This window comes from Fundulus heteroclitus, chromosome 20 (assembly GCF_011125445.2).
Source record: "Fundulus heteroclitus isolate FHET01 chromosome 20, MU-UCD_Fhet_4.1, whole genome shotgun sequence".
In the NCBI taxonomy this organism is placed as follows: Eukaryota; Metazoa; Chordata; class Actinopteri; order Cyprinodontiformes; family Fundulidae; genus Fundulus; species Fundulus heteroclitus.
This window is the reverse complement of record NC_046380.1, coordinates 5,607,575-5,626,027: the sequence shown is the minus strand read 5'-3', so window position 1 is coordinate 5,626,027 and position 18,453 is coordinate 5,607,575. Positions and strand designations below refer to the sequence as shown.

General features: G+C 41.5%; 1 protein-coding gene across 1 annotated transcript in view; it reads right to left on the bottom strand.

Annotated features, from left to right (window-relative positions):
- chd6 (chromodomain helicase DNA binding protein 6) overlaps positions 1-18,453 on the bottom strand; it is a 104,862-nt gene that overhangs the window by 27,509 nt on the left and 58,900 nt on the right. Inside the window, exons 22-35 of the mRNA XM_036152011.1 lie at positions 18,301-18,411; positions 16,962-17,164; positions 15,904-15,984; positions 14,724-14,842; positions 14,466-14,625; positions 12,873-12,962; positions 12,677-12,780; positions 12,440-12,569; positions 7,467-7,545; positions 6,964-7,057; positions 5,759-6,131; positions 4,282-4,490; positions 1,820-1,917; positions 901-1,719 (exon numbers count right to left, since the gene is read on the bottom strand). Of these exons, the coding sequence (XP_036007904.1) occupies positions 901-1,719; positions 1,820-1,917; positions 4,282-4,490; positions 5,759-6,131; positions 6,964-7,057; positions 7,467-7,545; positions 12,440-12,569; positions 12,677-12,780; positions 12,873-12,962; positions 14,466-14,625; positions 14,724-14,842; positions 15,904-15,984; positions 16,962-17,164; positions 18,301-18,411 (2,670 nt within the window). The remainder of the gene's footprint in view (positions 1-900; positions 1,720-1,819; positions 1,918-4,281; positions 4,491-5,758; positions 6,132-6,963; positions 7,058-7,466; positions 7,546-12,439; positions 12,570-12,676; positions 12,781-12,872; positions 12,963-14,465; positions 14,626-14,723; positions 14,843-15,903; positions 15,985-16,961; positions 17,165-18,300; positions 18,412-18,453) is intronic.

Sequence of the window (18,453 nt, the reverse complement as noted above, 5' to 3'; positions counted from 1 at the left end):
TCAGAATAAATATTTTGGCTGGTAAAACATATGCTTGGCCGGTTGATTCCCACATCTACCGACCAACTTGGCCTGTGAATCAGGAAGTTAATTTCGGGCGCTACATGCAACACTGAAAGAAGGTCTAAGCGGGCGTTGTCAGTTAATCGGATGAAACAACAAACTTTAATTAACCTGTAGGAGCCATTTGTCCTTCCCTGTGTTTATCGCCAACAGGGGGCGTATTTCATTTTGAGTTCTGTATCTGATGGGGTTATTTAAGGTCAACCATGATTCTGCTCAGGCAGTGTTAATGGGAAGAGGCAACAGTTTTCTACTGTGCTTGGTTTGGATTGATGTCGAATTTATGTGGATCTAAATGAAAATAGTAAGATAATGGACATTATGATCGGCATTATGAATCCTAATTGAGAGCACGTAAAACCAACGCCAACAGCACCCGGTAGCCTAAAATATAGGATTTTAGTCGCTACATAACCTTTAATTGATAATTAATCAGACCTGTCCAGGGTGTACCACGCCTTTCGCCCATTAAGAGCTGGAGATGGGCACCAGCACCCCTTGCGACCCCACAAGGGATAGACATGATAGAAAATGGATGGATGGATGACAATCATAAGTCGAATATTTGTTTTCATCCCTAATAGAAAAGTGTGTAAACAGGACATGGAAGTAAAGAGCTGCTGATTCTCATAAGGTCCATCACCATCGGACTGAAACGTCTCTAAAACCTCGGAAAGGAAAGCAGCTACGGCATTTTTCTGCAGATCTTGGTTAAGGTTTGCCCTTAAAGTCTTTTTATGACAACTGTTACCAAATATTTGGCAAAAAAAGTTCCTTTCAAGCCAAGAAAACTTTTCTAAAACCTAAAACCACTACGCTAAAAGCTGCGGTGCACACCTGTAGCTGATCCAGCTCCACGGACGGCGCCATCAGCCCCGTCTCCTCCGACGAGCCTTGCTCACCGACCAGGACGTCGCTCCTCAGCTTGGAGTCCAGGTCGGCTCCGCCCACGCCGTACGAGTTCAGCATGCTCTGGCCCCCCGTGGCCGAGTTGAACGGAAAGCCGTTCAGGGCGTCCTTGGAAGCCTTGCCTCCGTGCAAGGCGTCGGCAGACAGGGCGTCGTGCTGCAGGGCGCCCAGCTCCAGGGTCTCATCCAGCGGCGCGCAGTCCAGGAAGTCCACCCGCGACCCGGGAACGATGCCCAGGCTTGGCGAGCCCGAATCCTGGGCGTCCAGCGGCGGAGGGTGGAGGTGGGGGTGAGAGGAGGAGGAGGAGGATGAGGAGGGAGAGGGGGCGGGTGTGGGCGGGGGCTGCTGGTGATGCTGATGGTGGTGATGGTTGGAGGCCAGGTGGGGATAGTCGGGAGGCTGAGGGGAGTGATGGCCCAGGCCCGACTCATACAGGCAGCAGTGAGGCAGCTGCCCGTGGGCGGAGGAGGAGGAAGAGGAGGAGCAGGACAGCCCAGGATGGGACGCCAACCCTGCATGGTGGGGGTGATGAAGATGGGCCGGGTGCCGCCTGACGTAGTTCCTGTGAGCCTCCAGGAAGCTGAGCTGCGGGTCGTTGAGGATGTAGAAGTCGGTGCGGCTCAGGCCGTGGCGCGCCGCCCCCACCAGGAGATCCCGGTCGTGTTTCCCGCTCTCCCACCAGACGGGGAGGTAGAGGGAGGGCCGGCAGAGCTGGAGGCGGGCCGAGAGGAGCGGGTGACGGAGAACCTGCAGGAGACGGAGCTTTACACACAGATTTCTGACAACATCTGCCTCACAGGGCCTCATTCTGGTCCGTTTGTGTTTGTTTTTGTTAAAAAAACCCGACCTGCTCTCTGATCTTGCGCAACAGCTCGATGCGATACAGCGTCCTTGCAGCTCGCTCCTCAGTCAGAGGCTCCACGAGGACGCCGGGATCCACCAGCCCTGATTAAAACACGCGAAGAAGAGCGTTCAGGTAGGGCTGGACAATATAGAAAAAAAGCTTATCGATAAAAAAAAAAAATAAATGCATTTTGATCAATAATTATCAGGTTTTAAATTATTATTTAAAACCTGGCTCTTATGATATTGCTAAATGACATACTTTTAATAAAGAACACAAACACTAAATCTCAATAAAATCCTTATTTAACCAACATTTTTACCCATAACTGATTTTTTAAAGATAAATAACTCAACTTAAGAGACCTGGGTGATGTTATTAAATACTGACAAAGAATAAACTAAAGTGACCAGTAAAATGACCAAAATATACCAAATAAATAAATAGACTAGCCTATTTAGGTGGGAATAGTACACTAGTTACTTCTCAGGTTCCATTCTCTGTCTATATAGTTAATTGAGAGGCTGATGCAGGGCTAAGGTCCGAGACACAGTTTGTAGCTCATTTTGCACTGATTCCCTGCACTAGTTGCAAAATTTAGGGAGCACTGTTAGAGAATAACTTGCGTCCCGGAACTTTATATCGTGGATCAAGAGTGGCTAGTAGATCAACTAATATGATAGGCTGAAAGGAAGGAAGGAAAACTGTCTCTATTTCAAACTTTTATCAACCCTTTTTTTGACTATCGCGCCACACGTCTATCGATTGATATATATTGTTATTGAATTATCGTCCAGCCCTACGTTCAGGAAAACCTTCCCCACCTTTATCTTAACCAGGCAGGTCAGCTGAGAGCTAATTCAGATTTACAGCGACGACCTGGCCAACAGGCCGCTGCAACTTCAAAACACAACAACATAAAAGACATAAAAACAGAAAGTCATCAATATTAATTGCGGATGGAGGGATTATTTGTCCTGTCAGGAATATTTGCAAACATGGAAATACTAACGAACCTCACATCAACAATTAAAGCGTTCTCCTAACTTAGAGTTAGTAGTTTATAAATATATAGGTACTGGGAGGCGGCATGTTGAGAGGGAAGAGAAAGTAACCAACAAAAGAAAAAAGAAGTAATAACCGGGAGAAATTAGAGTCTATATCAGTGCAGCTATTATTACCAGGTGGAGATAATTCATGAAGGAGCGGGGATTTAAAACAGAAGTGGAGGTTGCAGCATTTCTGCTGGACAGGTAAGGTCTGTAGTGCAGCATCAAGACCGGGTCTCTTTACATGTCTTGTTGGGGTTTTTGTGTCCTGTCTGGCAGTGTAGCATTAAGAATTGTTGTCTTAATGCCAAAAAGAGCCCAACAGATTTTACTTTCACTAGTGGAGCCTTACTGCTTACACCGTAGTGCTCCGCTTGTTTTATATATGCAAGAAGCTTCATTAGATTTTATTCTGGGACTAATTCAAGTTCAATGGACATGGGAAAAGGAACAAGAGGAATACACTGCAAAAAGGGAACTAAAAGTAAGTACAATTTTCTTCAAATGTATATTACCTTGATTTGAACAGCTAAATAAGACCATTTTCCAATGGAATGAGTATTTTTAACCCCTAAAATAAGATAATTAGATATCCTGCACTTGAAATAAGATGATGGAGATGAACTGTTCTTATTTTAAGTTCAAAAATCTTATTCCATTTGACAGATTGTCTTATTTACCTATTCAAATCAAGGAAAAATATACAACTAGCAATAACTTTTTACGCACTTTGAGTTCCCTTTTTGAAGTGTAAAAAGGCGAGAAACAGATAAGACAATATGCTAATAGGGAGAAAAGATGAAAGAAAAGGAGAGGAAAGGGAGATAACATCACATCTCGTGTTTAAAGTCGCTTATATTAGACCCCAAACAAGCTAGGGCACGTTCAGAAATAAGCCCATAAAAAAAAAGACGTGACACACAGAATATTGATTTTAAAAAAAAAAAACAAGTGGACTTGGCAACAGTGCCAAAAAACGTTACACACGAGGACCGTAGCTAATAGCAGCTATTAGCAGAAGCTAATACATGTTTAAATTATCACATTTATGATACTACGCGGCTTCCGTAGTAGCATTTATGCGATTAATTTAATGCACCACTAGCTGGTGCACATAGGGCTTTAAATTCACATATTTCTGGCCATCTGAATTCCCCCTTTTCACCGCTGCTGTAGATAACTGGGAATAAAAATCAGCTTGTGCACTGCTTTGGTGTGGAGCGCTTTAGGTAGCTCTCGAACGAGCAACGTTAGCTCGTTGCCCACTTGGGTCGTCAAACATGCTGAGGTTTATCCAACCAGCAGGGGGCGCTGTTTAAATCGTGGGAATTAGATCAGATCTGCTGATTTCCTTTTCTGTTGAGCTTTTAAACGTAAATTAACCACCCCGGCAGATTCTGCCGCGCCCCTCGGTACCTTCTTCGTTTTTCGGAGGAAGCTTGCAGGCCGTCCTGCACATGTTGACGAACGAGTTGAAGTATCGCTCCAGACTCTCGTCCGTCTTCCTCTCCAGGCGGGCCAGCGCTCTGAACTGGGACCAGTCGAAAGCCTTCCTCTCCGGGTCGTAGACGACGCCGAAGGACGAGACCGTGCGGTAGAAGTCCGCCTGCTCGCGCCGGGTCCACCTGCGACAGAACGAGAGCGTGTTACAGGGTGAAAGTCTCTGCCAGTGTTGTAGTCAAGTCACTATGCCTCGAGTCCGAGTCCAGGTTCGAGTCACCAGTGTTCAAGTCCGAGTCAAGTCCAAGTCATTAAAAAAAAATCAGAGTCAAGTCCGAGTCGAGTCACTATTGACGTGTGATGTATGACATGAATCAGTAACATTCCATTGCACTAATAACTCTTTCGCTGTAGTTACCCTTGGTTTCACTCGGTAAAACTTCCGCTTTTTCCAAGTCTAAGACGTCTCCTAACCGTGGTTTTTAAACATTGTTGTTATGGAACGTGCAACAGCGACTCGAGGTACGCTGATAGGCCGCATATGAAGGATGTTAAAGCCGCAAGCGGCGTCGATCGGCCCTGACAGCCAAGCGCACTCCGGCCTATTGGCCACCGCAGATGCTGTCACACATTTTCCTCGCCCGTCCACCGGGCGATTCCCACATTCGCGTTTGGCAGTGCTCCCCCATGACTCACAACAAATCTGATGCATATCGGTCGATGCAGTGAGGAGATCCAGCCGTTGGATAATGATAATGCATTTGGCCACCGGACCGGACTAAATTGTTCGGCGGGCCGGAAAATTTATACCGATTCCTGGACGGTGACTACAAACAGAAAAAAAACGGCCGATGACGCCATGAACGCCGAGCAGGAGAAAAACAACGACTTACCTTCCTATCAACTCGGCCCGTTTTCCAGTCTTTCTAAGCCCTCGACACTCAAGCCATTGTTTGAGCTGAACGCTGGTATGTTGTTCCACAGTTCTACCAGTAAAATGGGCGCCTGGACATCCTCTTGTGAAAGTTTAACAGCTGTAAAGTCGGTCATATCGTTGTATCTGTTGCATGTGTAATGGCTGGTTGCTACGTGCGCTCTGACACTGTTTGCCCAACCTTAGCGGCAAGGGGCGTTGCTCATGAGATGGGGACGTCACGTGCGCGGTACGACATTTAGATATTAAAATCATACACCAAATAATATTCTAATGACATATTAAAATTATAGCCTAATGATATAAAAAAAAAAGTCGAGTCTTTTTCTCAATTTTCGAGTCAGAATGATCTGAATGTAGGAGTCCGAGTCCAAGTCCGAGTCATCAGTGCTGAAGTCCAAGTCAAGTCACGAGTCTCTAAATTTAGCTAATGACTCGGACTCGAGTACTACAACACTGGTCTCTGCCGGGAATACCAGGACGTCGCTTCTGCCCGTGACTCGACGCAGCGTTCCTCACCTCCTCTGCCACTCCAGAAACAGGGGATCCGCCTCCGTGGAGACCACCGAACACCTCCGCAGCTCCTCGCCCAGCTGCCAGGCCAGCGGCCCGCCGGCGTGGTGGCCGTGGGCGGCTCCCGCGCCTCCCATCGCCATCCCCACGAGGCCGTCGTGCATCAGGAAGTCGTGCCTCAGCAGGGGCTCCCTGCGCAGCGTGAACCTCTGGTAGGCCGTGATCAGCCGGCGGAAACGAGCCGTCAGGGCGGGGCCCGTGGGCCACAGGGGCCGGGCCTGGACCACGTGGAGCGACGCCACGCCGGACCCTGTCCCCGCCGTCGTCGTGGTGACCAGGGGTCCGTCTTGGCTGCAGAGGTCAGCTGACGTCTGAGAATCTGTGGAGGAAAAATACATAAAAAATAAATCAATCAAGCCTGATGCTGAAGATTTATCCAGCGTTGTTCACACACCAGGCACTGGAACGTGACTTTCACATCAAAACTACACTGCAAAAACAGATCTAAAAATACGTAAAATGTTCTTAAAGTTAGTGTATTTGTCCTTGATTTGAGCAGGTAAATAAGATTATCTGCCAATGAAATGAGTATTCTGACCCCTAAAATAAGATAATTAGACATCCTGCACTTGAAATAAGATAATGGAGATGAGTTGTTCCTATTTTAGGTGCAAAAATCTTATTCCGTTGGCAAATCATCTTACCTACCTGCTCAAACCTGAACATAAGTCAGTACACATGTATGTATGTACGTACAAATATATATATATATATATATATATATATATATATATATATATATATATATATATATATATATATATATATATATATATATATATATATATATATATACCACTAAGAATGTAAATGAGACATATGCCCATTCCTATTTCCTTTTTTTTATTTTTTTTAGGTATTCTTTTTGATCTATTGTATATATGAAGATTCGCCGTATATAACTGAATGCACCTTCCCTACTCTGCACTTTTTTGTATGAGCCGATGTGACGACTGAATTTCTCCATTGTGAGATCAATAAAGACTATCTTATCTTATCAAATCAAGGACAAATACCCTCATTTTAAGAACATTTTACTCATTTTTAGGTCTCTTTTTGCAGAGTAAAAGCTCTTCCAGGCGCTATCTGGACAAGCAGAAGGTGACGTTAAACAGGCGAATCTCCAGATTACCTTCCCACCGAAGGCTCACCTGGAACATCTTTGTGCCGGTGGTCAGCCGCCTCACCCAGAGCGGTGCTGTCTGGCTTTTCTGACGCGTCGACGCTGGAGCAGGTTTCCTCCCCCTGAGAGGAAAAACAAGTTTGCCTCCATCAAAATTTCTCCACGTTTTCTGACTTTGGTTGCTTTTTACAGCCCAGCATTTATTTTTAGAGGCATCTTTGCCTCCGTCCCCAACCTACAGATCACTCAGACGATTTAAAATCCTCCAAATCTACGGTTTTGTCAAATAAAAGCCACAATCTGTACCCCTTTTCCTCCCATTTCCGTAAGTCTTCTTGCAGCGGCACAGCATAAATTAACCATAACAACACTGGGAATTAGTTTTTCTAAACAGTACGATCTTTTTTTTTTACGAGTTCCCTTTGTAAATCAGTTAAAAATATACAAACAGGACAGTTTTTGTTTACAGTATCCAGAAGACACGTGTTACCAAAGCGTGTCTTGATCAGATATCTCTCTGGAGAGCTTTACCTGTCTGTTCTCGTCTTGATCCTCCTCACCGTTGGCTTTGCTTTCCGGCATCTCCTTCGCCTCCTCCGTTTTACAGCTGCTGACGGAAAAAACAAAAAGGCACAGCATTGAAGACGGGAAGTACGTTAAATAACAATGACAACACTTAAAGGCAACCGTGGAGAAAAACAAGAAAGACACGTCATCAGAGATGCAGCCGGAGAGGCTCATCTCAGGAGAGAGATAAAAAAACATTTGTAAATCCAAAACAATACATCGCAACAAACGTCAAAACGATACTGAAATTAGTTTTTTTTAAAGGTTCAGACATGAATCTGATGGAGAATCTGTGGAGGAATTAGGCCGATGGCAAGGAGGCCTTCCCTCTCTACGAGGAGGCAGAGTCATTGGTAGACTTTTATTTACAAGCCCTTCTTAGATTACTGCCCTTATACATTTGTACCTTACTTACACAGAAAAGCACAGCCTCTAATCACAGATATATAAATGCAGACGCCTCATTGGGCACAAGGTGTGCACGTCGACGTCAGCGCCATATTATATGTGGCAGAAAGTAGTGAACGTCTATGTTACTGTGTATATGTTCTAAGTATTTAGATAGAGCTTATATATACACTTGCAGATAGATAGATAGATAGATAGATAGATAGATAGATAGATAGAGCTTATATATATCTGCAGATAGATAGATAGATAGAGCCTATATATACTTATAGATAGATAGATAGATAGATAGAGCCTATATATACTTATAGATAGATAGATAGATAGATAGATAGATAGAGCCTATATATACTTATAGATAGATAGATAGATAGATAGATAGATAGATAGATAGATAGATAGATAGATAGATAGATAGATAGATAGATAGATAGATAGATAGATAGATAGATAGATAGATAGATAGATAATTATTGATCATATATAAACTCTGAAAAATGTTAAATTAGATTATATCACTGCTGCAACTCCTTTGCCTTGCATGTGGAGGCAAACCCATTTTTTAAACATATTAGCAACAATTGTTACATAGCCAATAATTGCAGACCTCTCAGATTTGGTAATGTGGTGTTATTTTTTTTTAAAAATTGCGATTATATTGCAAATGCGATTAATTGTTCAGACCTAAATTCAATGGAGAGAAAAAAAAAGTGGATAAAAAGAACTTGGACTGGACCGACCAGTAGTGGGCAAGTGACCGTGGACTGATCTATATTAAAGTGGTTATCACCAGCACTGCTACGCACCACACGGAGAAAAGCAAACATCTTCAAGGATCTTGAGGACCAACACAAACTCAGCTAAAAGCCCAAAGAGCAGCTCTGCCTGGTCGACGGCTCACCGAGCCTCCCGACAGATTCGCAGCAGCTGCTCTTTCCAAAACGCTGAGATTACGACAGCCGTTTTCATCTGTGGGGTTTTAAAGAATGTAAACTTTTCAGAATGCATCGCTGAAAGCCGTTAGCAGGAGCTGAAGCTGTCCCACTGCGTCTCTGCCACTGAGCTATATTATACACTAATAGCCCGCTGCCATCAGCCGCCATATTGGTACTCCCTATTTCCCCCCAGTAACTAGGGAATATGTGCGCTACAGCATCGAATAACGAGGATTTTCTCATGTTCGGGGGGGCTTAAAACTTTTAAAATGTCAAATGCCATATACTTTTATGTTATGTTCTAAAACTATCAAGTACTGAGAAAGTCATGTGCTGAAATATTTTGCCTTTATTTATTTATATATATATATATATATATATATATATATATATATATATATTAGGGCTGGGCAACGATTAAAATATTTAATCGCGATTAATCGCCCTGATTAATCGCGATTAATCGCATTGTATTTACAAACTCCAAGAATGAATTCAAAAGTAGTGTAAAGAACACTTTTATTTTAATGTTCTGCTGCCATATGAACAAAAGTGTTGTAACATTTGTAGCACTTATTTTATACTGGATATTTTCAACCCATCTATTGAATTTAGTGCACTAGTTGATCTTTTCTTCATAAGAGAACAGCAAGCACTGCAGCCAAAATATGGCCTTTTTTGACCTGCTGTATATTAGCCAGTCCCTAAGCTTGATGTATCATGAAACTGTTGACCTTTTGGGTTTTGTGGTTTTTATTTTATTATTACAATTTAATAATAATAATAATAATAATAATAATAATAATAATAATAATAATGTTATGTTCAGTGTTTTTTCGCTAATCCACCTCTTATATATTTCAATCCTTATCTAATTTTGTCTGTGTTGTGTGCACCTGCCTGTTGCTTTAATCCTATTAATTTCCCCGTCGTGGGATAAAAAAAGGATTAGCTAATGTTATCTTATCTTAAATAACACTTTTTAATATATGTACTGGGTTCTTTCAAGGTCTTAATTACATGTTATGTGTGGGCTCCAGTAACATCCATCCATCCATCCACTGATCTACCTGGATGTTCCCTGGAGGACTGAAACGCCTCAGTCAGAGACGTCAGTCTGTGGGTCTGTCGGGGCAGTGACAGAAGTTTCGTCTCCTCTCTCCGTTTCTGGGGCTCGACGTTTTCATGTTTTTTCACGTGCTTAGAGAAATTTGTTGTGTTTCCACTGAAATGAACCGGCTTTTTACAAAACATACAGCTTGATTTCATTTACGGTATTAAAATAAAGCCGAACGGTGCTACTTCCTCTGTTCATGTTTTTTCGCTGCTGCGGTCTCTCTCAGCTGTTTGTGTATCAAGTTTGTGTGAGAGCTGAGTGCGCGGGCCAGGCTGAGCCTGCGTGCTGATTGGCTGGCGCCGCTGAGCCATGTACAAGAGGGGAGGGGGAGCGGGAGAGTGCTGCCGTGACAGCGCGCTGCAGTCAGCGCGCCTGCTGACTGACACTGACTGAAAGCTGACATGCGTTAATGCGCGATAAAATAAATATCGCCGTTAATAGTCTAATGAATTAACGCGAAATTAACGCGTTAACTTGCCCAGCCCTAATATATATATATATATATATATATATATATATATATATATATATATATATATATATATATATATATATATATATATATATATATATATATATATATATATATATACATACACATACAAAAACATTTACATTATACACATATCTATATATACATATATATATTTAATATGAATAACATGTAAAATATTTCAGCACCTAATTTCCTAGTAGTTGATAGTGTTAGTACATCCATTGACTGTAGAATTACCTGTGAAACATTTTCACACAGCCAGAAAACTGCTTGTTGTTGCAACCAAATCATATGGGATTCTGTGAGAGTAGGGAGTAGCAAGATGGCGGCCAGTGACTTCAGTTTTTCAGCTAAATCAGCACTCCAGTGTATAATATAGCTCAGTGGTCTCTGCACCGCTCTGGTCCTTTAAAAGTCAGAACTCTGCAGACTTTCCAGAGGAGATCTGTCCGTCTTCGGGCTCCTGCGCTCAGCTGGGAGCCCCTGAGCGTGTGCGTCATCTTCATCCAGCGCCCAGGATGCATCACTAAAAGGTGTTAAAACATAACCGTGTGCTCTTTCTTCACAGCCGACAGCCGGTGTGTGCGAAACGGAAATGTGAGCAGGAAGGTGGCAGCAGCAACCGACACAAACGCCAGGGCTGGGCAGCGTGAGCCTTTCTTACGGCGGTGTTAAATCTGGAAGCACGACTCCAGAAAAGACCGGAAGACGGAGGATAAACGGCAGATCAGACGTGACAAACTGTCAAGCTCTTCAATAAAGAGAATTTAAGCTCAAAGATATTGATATTAAGGAAAGAGAAGAAGCCAAATCCAGCTTAAAAACACAGGAGATGTGCGATAAAATTAAGGTCTAAGTGGGAAAAGCATCAAAAGTTCCACTGCCAATTTAAAAGACTGGCAACAAGTATTTAATTTTTTTTTAAATATAATACAAAAAGTGTATTTCATTAAAAAAAAAAAAAACCTATTATTTACCCCCTGGGAGTTATTTACCTCCCAGCGGCTGTAAGAGGATTTATGCGTCATTTTTTTCCCTCTCTGGCAGATTTAAATGCATATAAAAGCGTTATTTTTTTAATGTTTAAATCCACATCTCACCTGTCCGTCAGCTCAGCCTAAGTGGGAAAAGCATCAAAAGTTCCACTGACAATTTAAAAGACTGGCAACAAGTATTTTTATTTTAAATATAAAAGTTAATCAAAAAGTGAATTTCATAAAAAATAAATAAATAAATAAATAAATAAAAAAACTTACTGAAGCGACTCATCCAGCAGCATTTTACTGAGTTATTTACCTCCCAGGGGCTGTAAGTGGATTTATGCAACATCTTTTTCCCTCTCTGGCAGATTTAAATGCATATAAAAGCGTTATTTTTTTAATGTTTAAATCCACATTTCACCTGTCCGTCAGCTCAGCCTAAGTGGGAAAAGCATCAAAAGTTCCACTGCCAATTTAAAAGCCTGGCAACAAGTATTTACATTTTTTTTTAAATGTAAAAGTTAATCAAAAAGTGAATTTCATTTAAAAAAAACCCAAAAAACTTACTGAAGTGACTCATCCAGCAGCATTTTACCGAGTTATTTACCCCCAGGGGCTGTAAGTGGATTTATGCTACATTTTTTTTCCCTCTCTGGCAGATTTAAATGCATATAAAAGCGTTATTTTTTAATGTTTAAATCCACATTTCACCTTTCCGTCAGCTCAGCCTAAGTGGGAAAAGCATCAAAAGTTCCACTGCCAATTTAAAAGCCTGGCAACAAGTATTTACATTTTTTTTTAAATGTAAAAGTTAATCAAAAAGTGAATTTCATTTAAAAAAAACCCAAAAAACTTACTGAAGTGACTCATCCAGCAGCATTTTACCGAGTTATTTACCCCCAGGGGCTGTAAGTGGATTTATGCTACATTTTTTTTCCCTCTCTGGCAGATTTAAATGCATATAAAAGCGTTATTTTTTAATGTTTAAATCCACATTTCACCTTTCCGTCAGCTCAGCCGCCGCCTCAGATCCTCCCTGCTCAGCAGACAGAGCCGTGACGTCCGGCATCCCAACTCTCTCCAGGAAGCACAGGTCTGGGTCGGCCCGCATGGCGTTGTATCGCTCGTAACCTGTCAGGGGACACCAGCAGAAGGTCGCAGCTCAGACGATTTAATGGGGGGGGGGAAAAAACCTAAACGCAGCAAAATGTTATCGGGACGTATGAATTTCCTCTCACCGTGTTTGTGGACGCCTATGAGGAGAGACTTGTCCGCCTCAGCGTCCCACCACGTCACCGGGATCTCAATGTAGTCGATGTCAGGCAGCGACACCTCCAGCTTACTATCAAAGCACCAACAATCAAGCGGTTACGGTCAAGTTTGGACTCGTTAAAAACTAAATCTGGACAGTTTTTTTTTTCTGTTTTTCTTTACCTGGCCGGCACCCCCTCCTGAGCTTGATTAGCGACCTCGCCCAGAACCTCCACCTTCAGGTAGTACAACATCCTCACCCTCAGCAGCACCCTGAGACATAAAAACACAGATGGGGAAAGGGTGAGAAAGGTTGGGCTTTATCTTAATATTCTGCCAAATGGGAAAAGTGCCTTAAGCATCATATGTTTAAATGTCTTAAATCAAAAACATGTTGTGACTTCCAACAATTATTGCACAAAAGACCTAAAAACACATCCAGAAATGTCATTTTCATGACACTTTAAACATTGATGGAAAGCGGGATTTTGAAGATTGAGGTAAATCAGGTTTGAATTCTTATATTATAAATATTATATTTGTTAAATTTATTAAACACTGATATATTAACAGGAGAATAAAGTGCATTTGGTTCAATGCATTTATCGTATTACAGAAACCAAAAATCCTGTCAGCCGTTCAGCAAATTTGTCTCACTGCTCTTTCACGCTGTGAACAGTGATGGCTGTGATAACGCCCCCTAGGGGTTGGGAGGTATAGCGATATTGAAAGCCAAAATCATTATTAAAATTATCAAAATTTAATATTATCAATATTAAATCGTTTTTAAAACATCGCTATTAATCTTTGTATCGATTTTTATGCACAGCCCTACTGTACTCATTGTTGTTCGCCGTCACTCTGTCATTTCCGGGCATTAAGACGAAAAAAAATTGTTGCCCTGACTGTAATTAAAACAAACTGCTGTGTCTGAATTCATGCTACTTGGTTTCAGTTATCCTTTTATTGAAGCAAACAAAAACATATCTGACTAAATAGGGCTTCAGGAAATAGAGACAAAATAAAGAGAACGAGACATTCAGAGGTGTTCAAGGAACATAAAAGGATGGACCCTTCATCAGCAGATGGTAGCACATTTTCAATGCATAGGCGGGCGCCTAACTAATAAAAGTGAACTTATTGTTGATTTTTATATTAAATGAATTTCACTTTTACACAATATATTATAAATAACCTCAGCGTTTTTAAGAAAAGTATGTGCAATTTCAACAATACTTTTACTCAGTTAAACATTTACTTGTGCATCATGCATAAGAACTGGTCACAGTGATTATACAATGTAGAAAAACATTTATTCACATTTTTTGGAACTTAAAAACACTGTCCTGCATGACAAAATACATCAAACAGATAAAAATTAAGAAAGTATTTAAAATCAATTTTCCACATCTGAAGCTCAGTGCTACCATCTGCTGATTAAAACACAGCGCCCCTCGTGGACAATATAGGAACTGCAGATTTTCAATAAAAAGAAGTGCATGTTTTTTCACTAATTTTCTCTTCCTTTTATCTCCTCTTTCTTTTAACCTTTTCTTTTTTTCTTCTTGTTCTTCCTTTCCTCTCCTACTTTCCCTACTTTTTTTTTTGGGTTGAATAATGATAATGCATTTAGCCACAGGGCCGGACTAAATAGTTCGGCGGGCCGGAACCGGCCCGCGGGCCATATGTTTGACACCCCTGTTCTACACGGTTTAATCTAAAACCCTTTGGCAGCATTTAAAATCGGCCCTGGTGCGTGTGCGCTCCTGAACTGACTTGTTGCAGTGCTGCTTGAGGTGCTTCTTGTAGCTCTCGTCCTGCAGCACCACCTCAGGGTTGCAGTGGACCAGCCAGTCAGCGTTTTTAACGTCAGGAACGTTCAGCTGGTTCTTCAGCTTCTTGCCCTTCCTGCCCCGAGGAACCGGAGCCGACAAACCTGCACACAGACACACACACACACAGACAAACAAACAAACATGCATGAGCCGAGCTGCTGAACCGGTTCAGACCAGGGCGGGTCGCACCAAACCTAACCCGAGTGGTTGAGCAGCGCCTGGTCCTGTCCGTCTTTAGAAGGTGAGATCAGGTCCCAGATGAAGCTCTTGATCTTGTCGTCTCCTTTGTAGTGCTTCAGGCAGTAAACCAGCAGAGCCCTGGTGTATAAAAAAATAAAAATAAAAAAAGCAACGTTTGTGGGTTTTCTCAGCTGGAAGTGCTTTCTGCAAGCCGGTGTAGGTACCAGATCGACTCGGGTCCTGCGCCTTCTGATGACGTCACTATACATGATTGGTTTAAAGTTTGCTCAATTGAGCAAAATATTGTAATTGGTCTGGACAACTTACTAAAGTAATTATAGCGGGGTGTAGGTTTTATTCCAGAGCGGGATTGCGGTTTGTAAACGGACAATTTTACGAAGAAATTCTCCATGCGCCCTGCGCCTCCTGATGATGTCACTGTATGGCAACGCCACTCAAACAAACTACATAGAGCCCGCGGTCTGCATTTGTAACAAATCAATGTTATTAAGTTAATTTAGTGGTTTCTTTTTTCTCAAAAGCTTGGACAAATATTCAAGCCATTTTACAAAAAAAAAAAATCCAAATATTTGACAACTGGCTCAATGTTTGGAAGAATATTGTTAACAAAAATGGAAGGGCTAGCCAGACTAATTTATCCAGCATATATCTTAAATGTACCAAATACCACAATAGAAAAATAATCAAATTCATCTGGAATAATAAAAAAACATGTGATCAGAAAGAACATCAGTACAAAAAGGAGGAATGAACGTTTTTGATTTTAAAGTGATGAATGCCGTGATAAAATTAAATTTGGCTGCTGACTTTTATTAAAAAAATGAAATGAGTTTATGGTTTAGTTTCCCTTCACAACTTAAAAAAAAATTGGAGGAATGAAATTTCTCTAAGGTTGTAACTTTGATCCTGCAAAATTACTGATTAAATTGTCAGACAACCACACAAGTATTCCAAAAAGATGTTAAAAGTTTTCATGCCTCGACTAATTTACAGGAAAATAACCGTAAATTAACAAAATAAAATTGATTTGTAACAAATGGAGACCGCGGGCGTAATGTAGTTTGTTTGAGTTGAGTTGCCATATATAGACGTCATCGGGTAGCGCCCGAGCCGATCTGGCAACCCGAGACGATCTGGTACCTACACCGGTCTTTCAGAGCCGCCGCAGCTTTTCTTACCTGCAGATCACTTCCATGTCTCTCTCCGCCAGGTGCCATTTAAACCGCCCGTGGTTCAGGATGTCCTTCCACCGACCCCAACTAGAAAACAAGATTTAAATTAATTAAAAAAAGGAGAAACAGCTGAGTTATCCAGCGTGAACATCTGCCATTGAGGGAAGAAGAGACGATTTTTATGAGGGGTTCCAGCAGTGGCACAGCTGATGAATGTCCCCCAGTGATGCTGACCTATTGGGTCTTACCTTTGGTTTGAGACTTTAAAGGATCAGAACTATTTAAAATATAATTATATCCCATTGCATCCCCACATATGATGCATCAGGTGCTGTTTTGAGTGCAGTACCAACTGCCCCAGCCTGCTATGAACGTCGGTCCTAACAGCGTCTTGTTGTTAGTCAGAGCCTCGTTTAGAGGTCTGGACGCACCAATTGGTTCCAGAGTGACGAGATAAGGCCAAACTTAGGGCTGGGCGATAAATCGATTTAATCGATTAATTTGAATTTACAATTCTTTAAGATTTCATTTTTGGAAAATCTGGATTTTATTTTGCCAATACACTCATTGGGTTTCCATGAAGAGAACAGCATGTGATGCTGAATATATCTTTAGGCAAATATATTGTCAAAATATTGTTAAGTGGAAACTTTTTTTTTTACCATAATACGAGGTACTTCATTTACTTATTTACTTTTTTTAAACTTAGTTTGAAGTTCACAAGTGCAGTGAAGCCTGTTCTTAGCTCAATGTGTAATACCACTAGCAGCAAATGTTTTGTTATATTTTCATTGTTTATAATGGCACGGCTGCCATCTTGTTTTACAAGCATGTTTCACAGCTTGTTTTTAGTTGCACTTTGAATTCAGGTCAACTCCCTGACGAAATGCTTGACATAAAAGCAAGGTTTTAAAATAATTTCTTTAATTTCTTTTTATGAAACAAAAAGGGGGGGAAAAAAAAAATCGATTAATCGGATTTGGTATGATAAAATCGGAGATTTATTTTTTAATCCATATCGCCCAGCCCTAGGCCAAACCGTGTGAAAATGCTGGGCGCCGTACCCGAAGATGAGAAGGTTCTTCTCGACCCGGAAGCACTCGGCCCGTAGGTACCGCCTGCTGCGGTCGCCCAGGCGGCGGGTCCGGCACGGCCGCTCCTCCGAGTCGCTGTCCAGCTCCGAGAACTCCATCAGCTCGTCGTCCTCGAAGGAGTTGTAGTGACGGGTCTGCTTCCTGACGCGGGGCGTGTCGATCACCAGGGACTCCTGAGTCACGCAGGAGAGGACGGGAGGAATAAAAGTGGAGACGTTTTGGGTTGGATTATTTTTTTAAAAGTCAGTCCTTTGTCAGACTCAAAGAGCCAGAGGTCAGTTTTTTTTAATGTGTAAATGCAAAACTTCACTAAGTCTTTAAGGCGAATATACGGAGGACGATTAGGGCCATTAAAAACAAAAAAAAGTCTATTAAATTTTGACTTTATTCTCAGAATTCTGAGGGGGGAAAAAACTCAGAATTCAGAGAAATAAACTCAAAATTCAGACAGATAAACTCAAAATTCAGACAGATAAACTCAAAATTCAGACAGATAAACTGATAAACTCAAAATTCAGACAGATAAACTCAAAATTCAGAGAAATAAACTCAAAATTCAGACAGATAAACTCAGAATTCAGACAGATAAACTCAAAATTCAGACAGATAAACTCAAAATTCAGACAGATAAATTCAGAATTCAGACAGATAAATTCAGAATACAGACAGATAAACTCAGAATACAGACAGATAAACTCAGAATTCAGACAGATAAACTCAGAATTCAGACAGATAAACTCAGAATTCAGAGAAATAAACTCAGAATTCAGAGAAATAAACTCAGAATTCAGAGAAATAAACTCAGTATGCAGAGAAATAAACTCAGTATTCAGAGAAATAAAGTCAGAATTCTGAGAATAAAGTCAGAATTCTGAGATTAGTCAGAATTGAATAGACTTACAAATTTTTTGAATGGCCCTAATCCTCTTCTGTAAAAATATTCCTGGTCATGCTACTGAAAAAAATTGGCCACTTTAAGGACGGACAGATGGAAAACAGTAGGGTTGGAAGGATTTAACGTAGCTTAGACCCATCATGGTTGAATGTACATCACGGATAGATCTACAGCTGTATAGACATTTGTAGGAATTCAGATATTTATCCTGAAAATACTCATCCTTTCTCTCTCTCCTTTCTATAATTTTTACTTTTCCAAAGCTGGAAATTAACTAATTCACTATCCATAATTTTACAAACTGCAGAAAACAGTCCAAGTCCCTTAACCTCCCGATACGTTCAACAACAGGAGACGTCAATCCCGCCTAAATTAGCCTTTCGTAGCGACCTTTTTATTTCTTTAAATGCAAACCTTCTCTGATCTGGAGTCGATTTCCACCTCGGCGATCTTTGCCCATTTCTGCCAGAAGTTGGGGTCGTCTAAAGAAATGTCCGTTCGGTTGCCGGACGAGACGAAGCTGGCCTGGTAGAACGACACGGTGAAAGAGCGGCAACGTTTTAAACG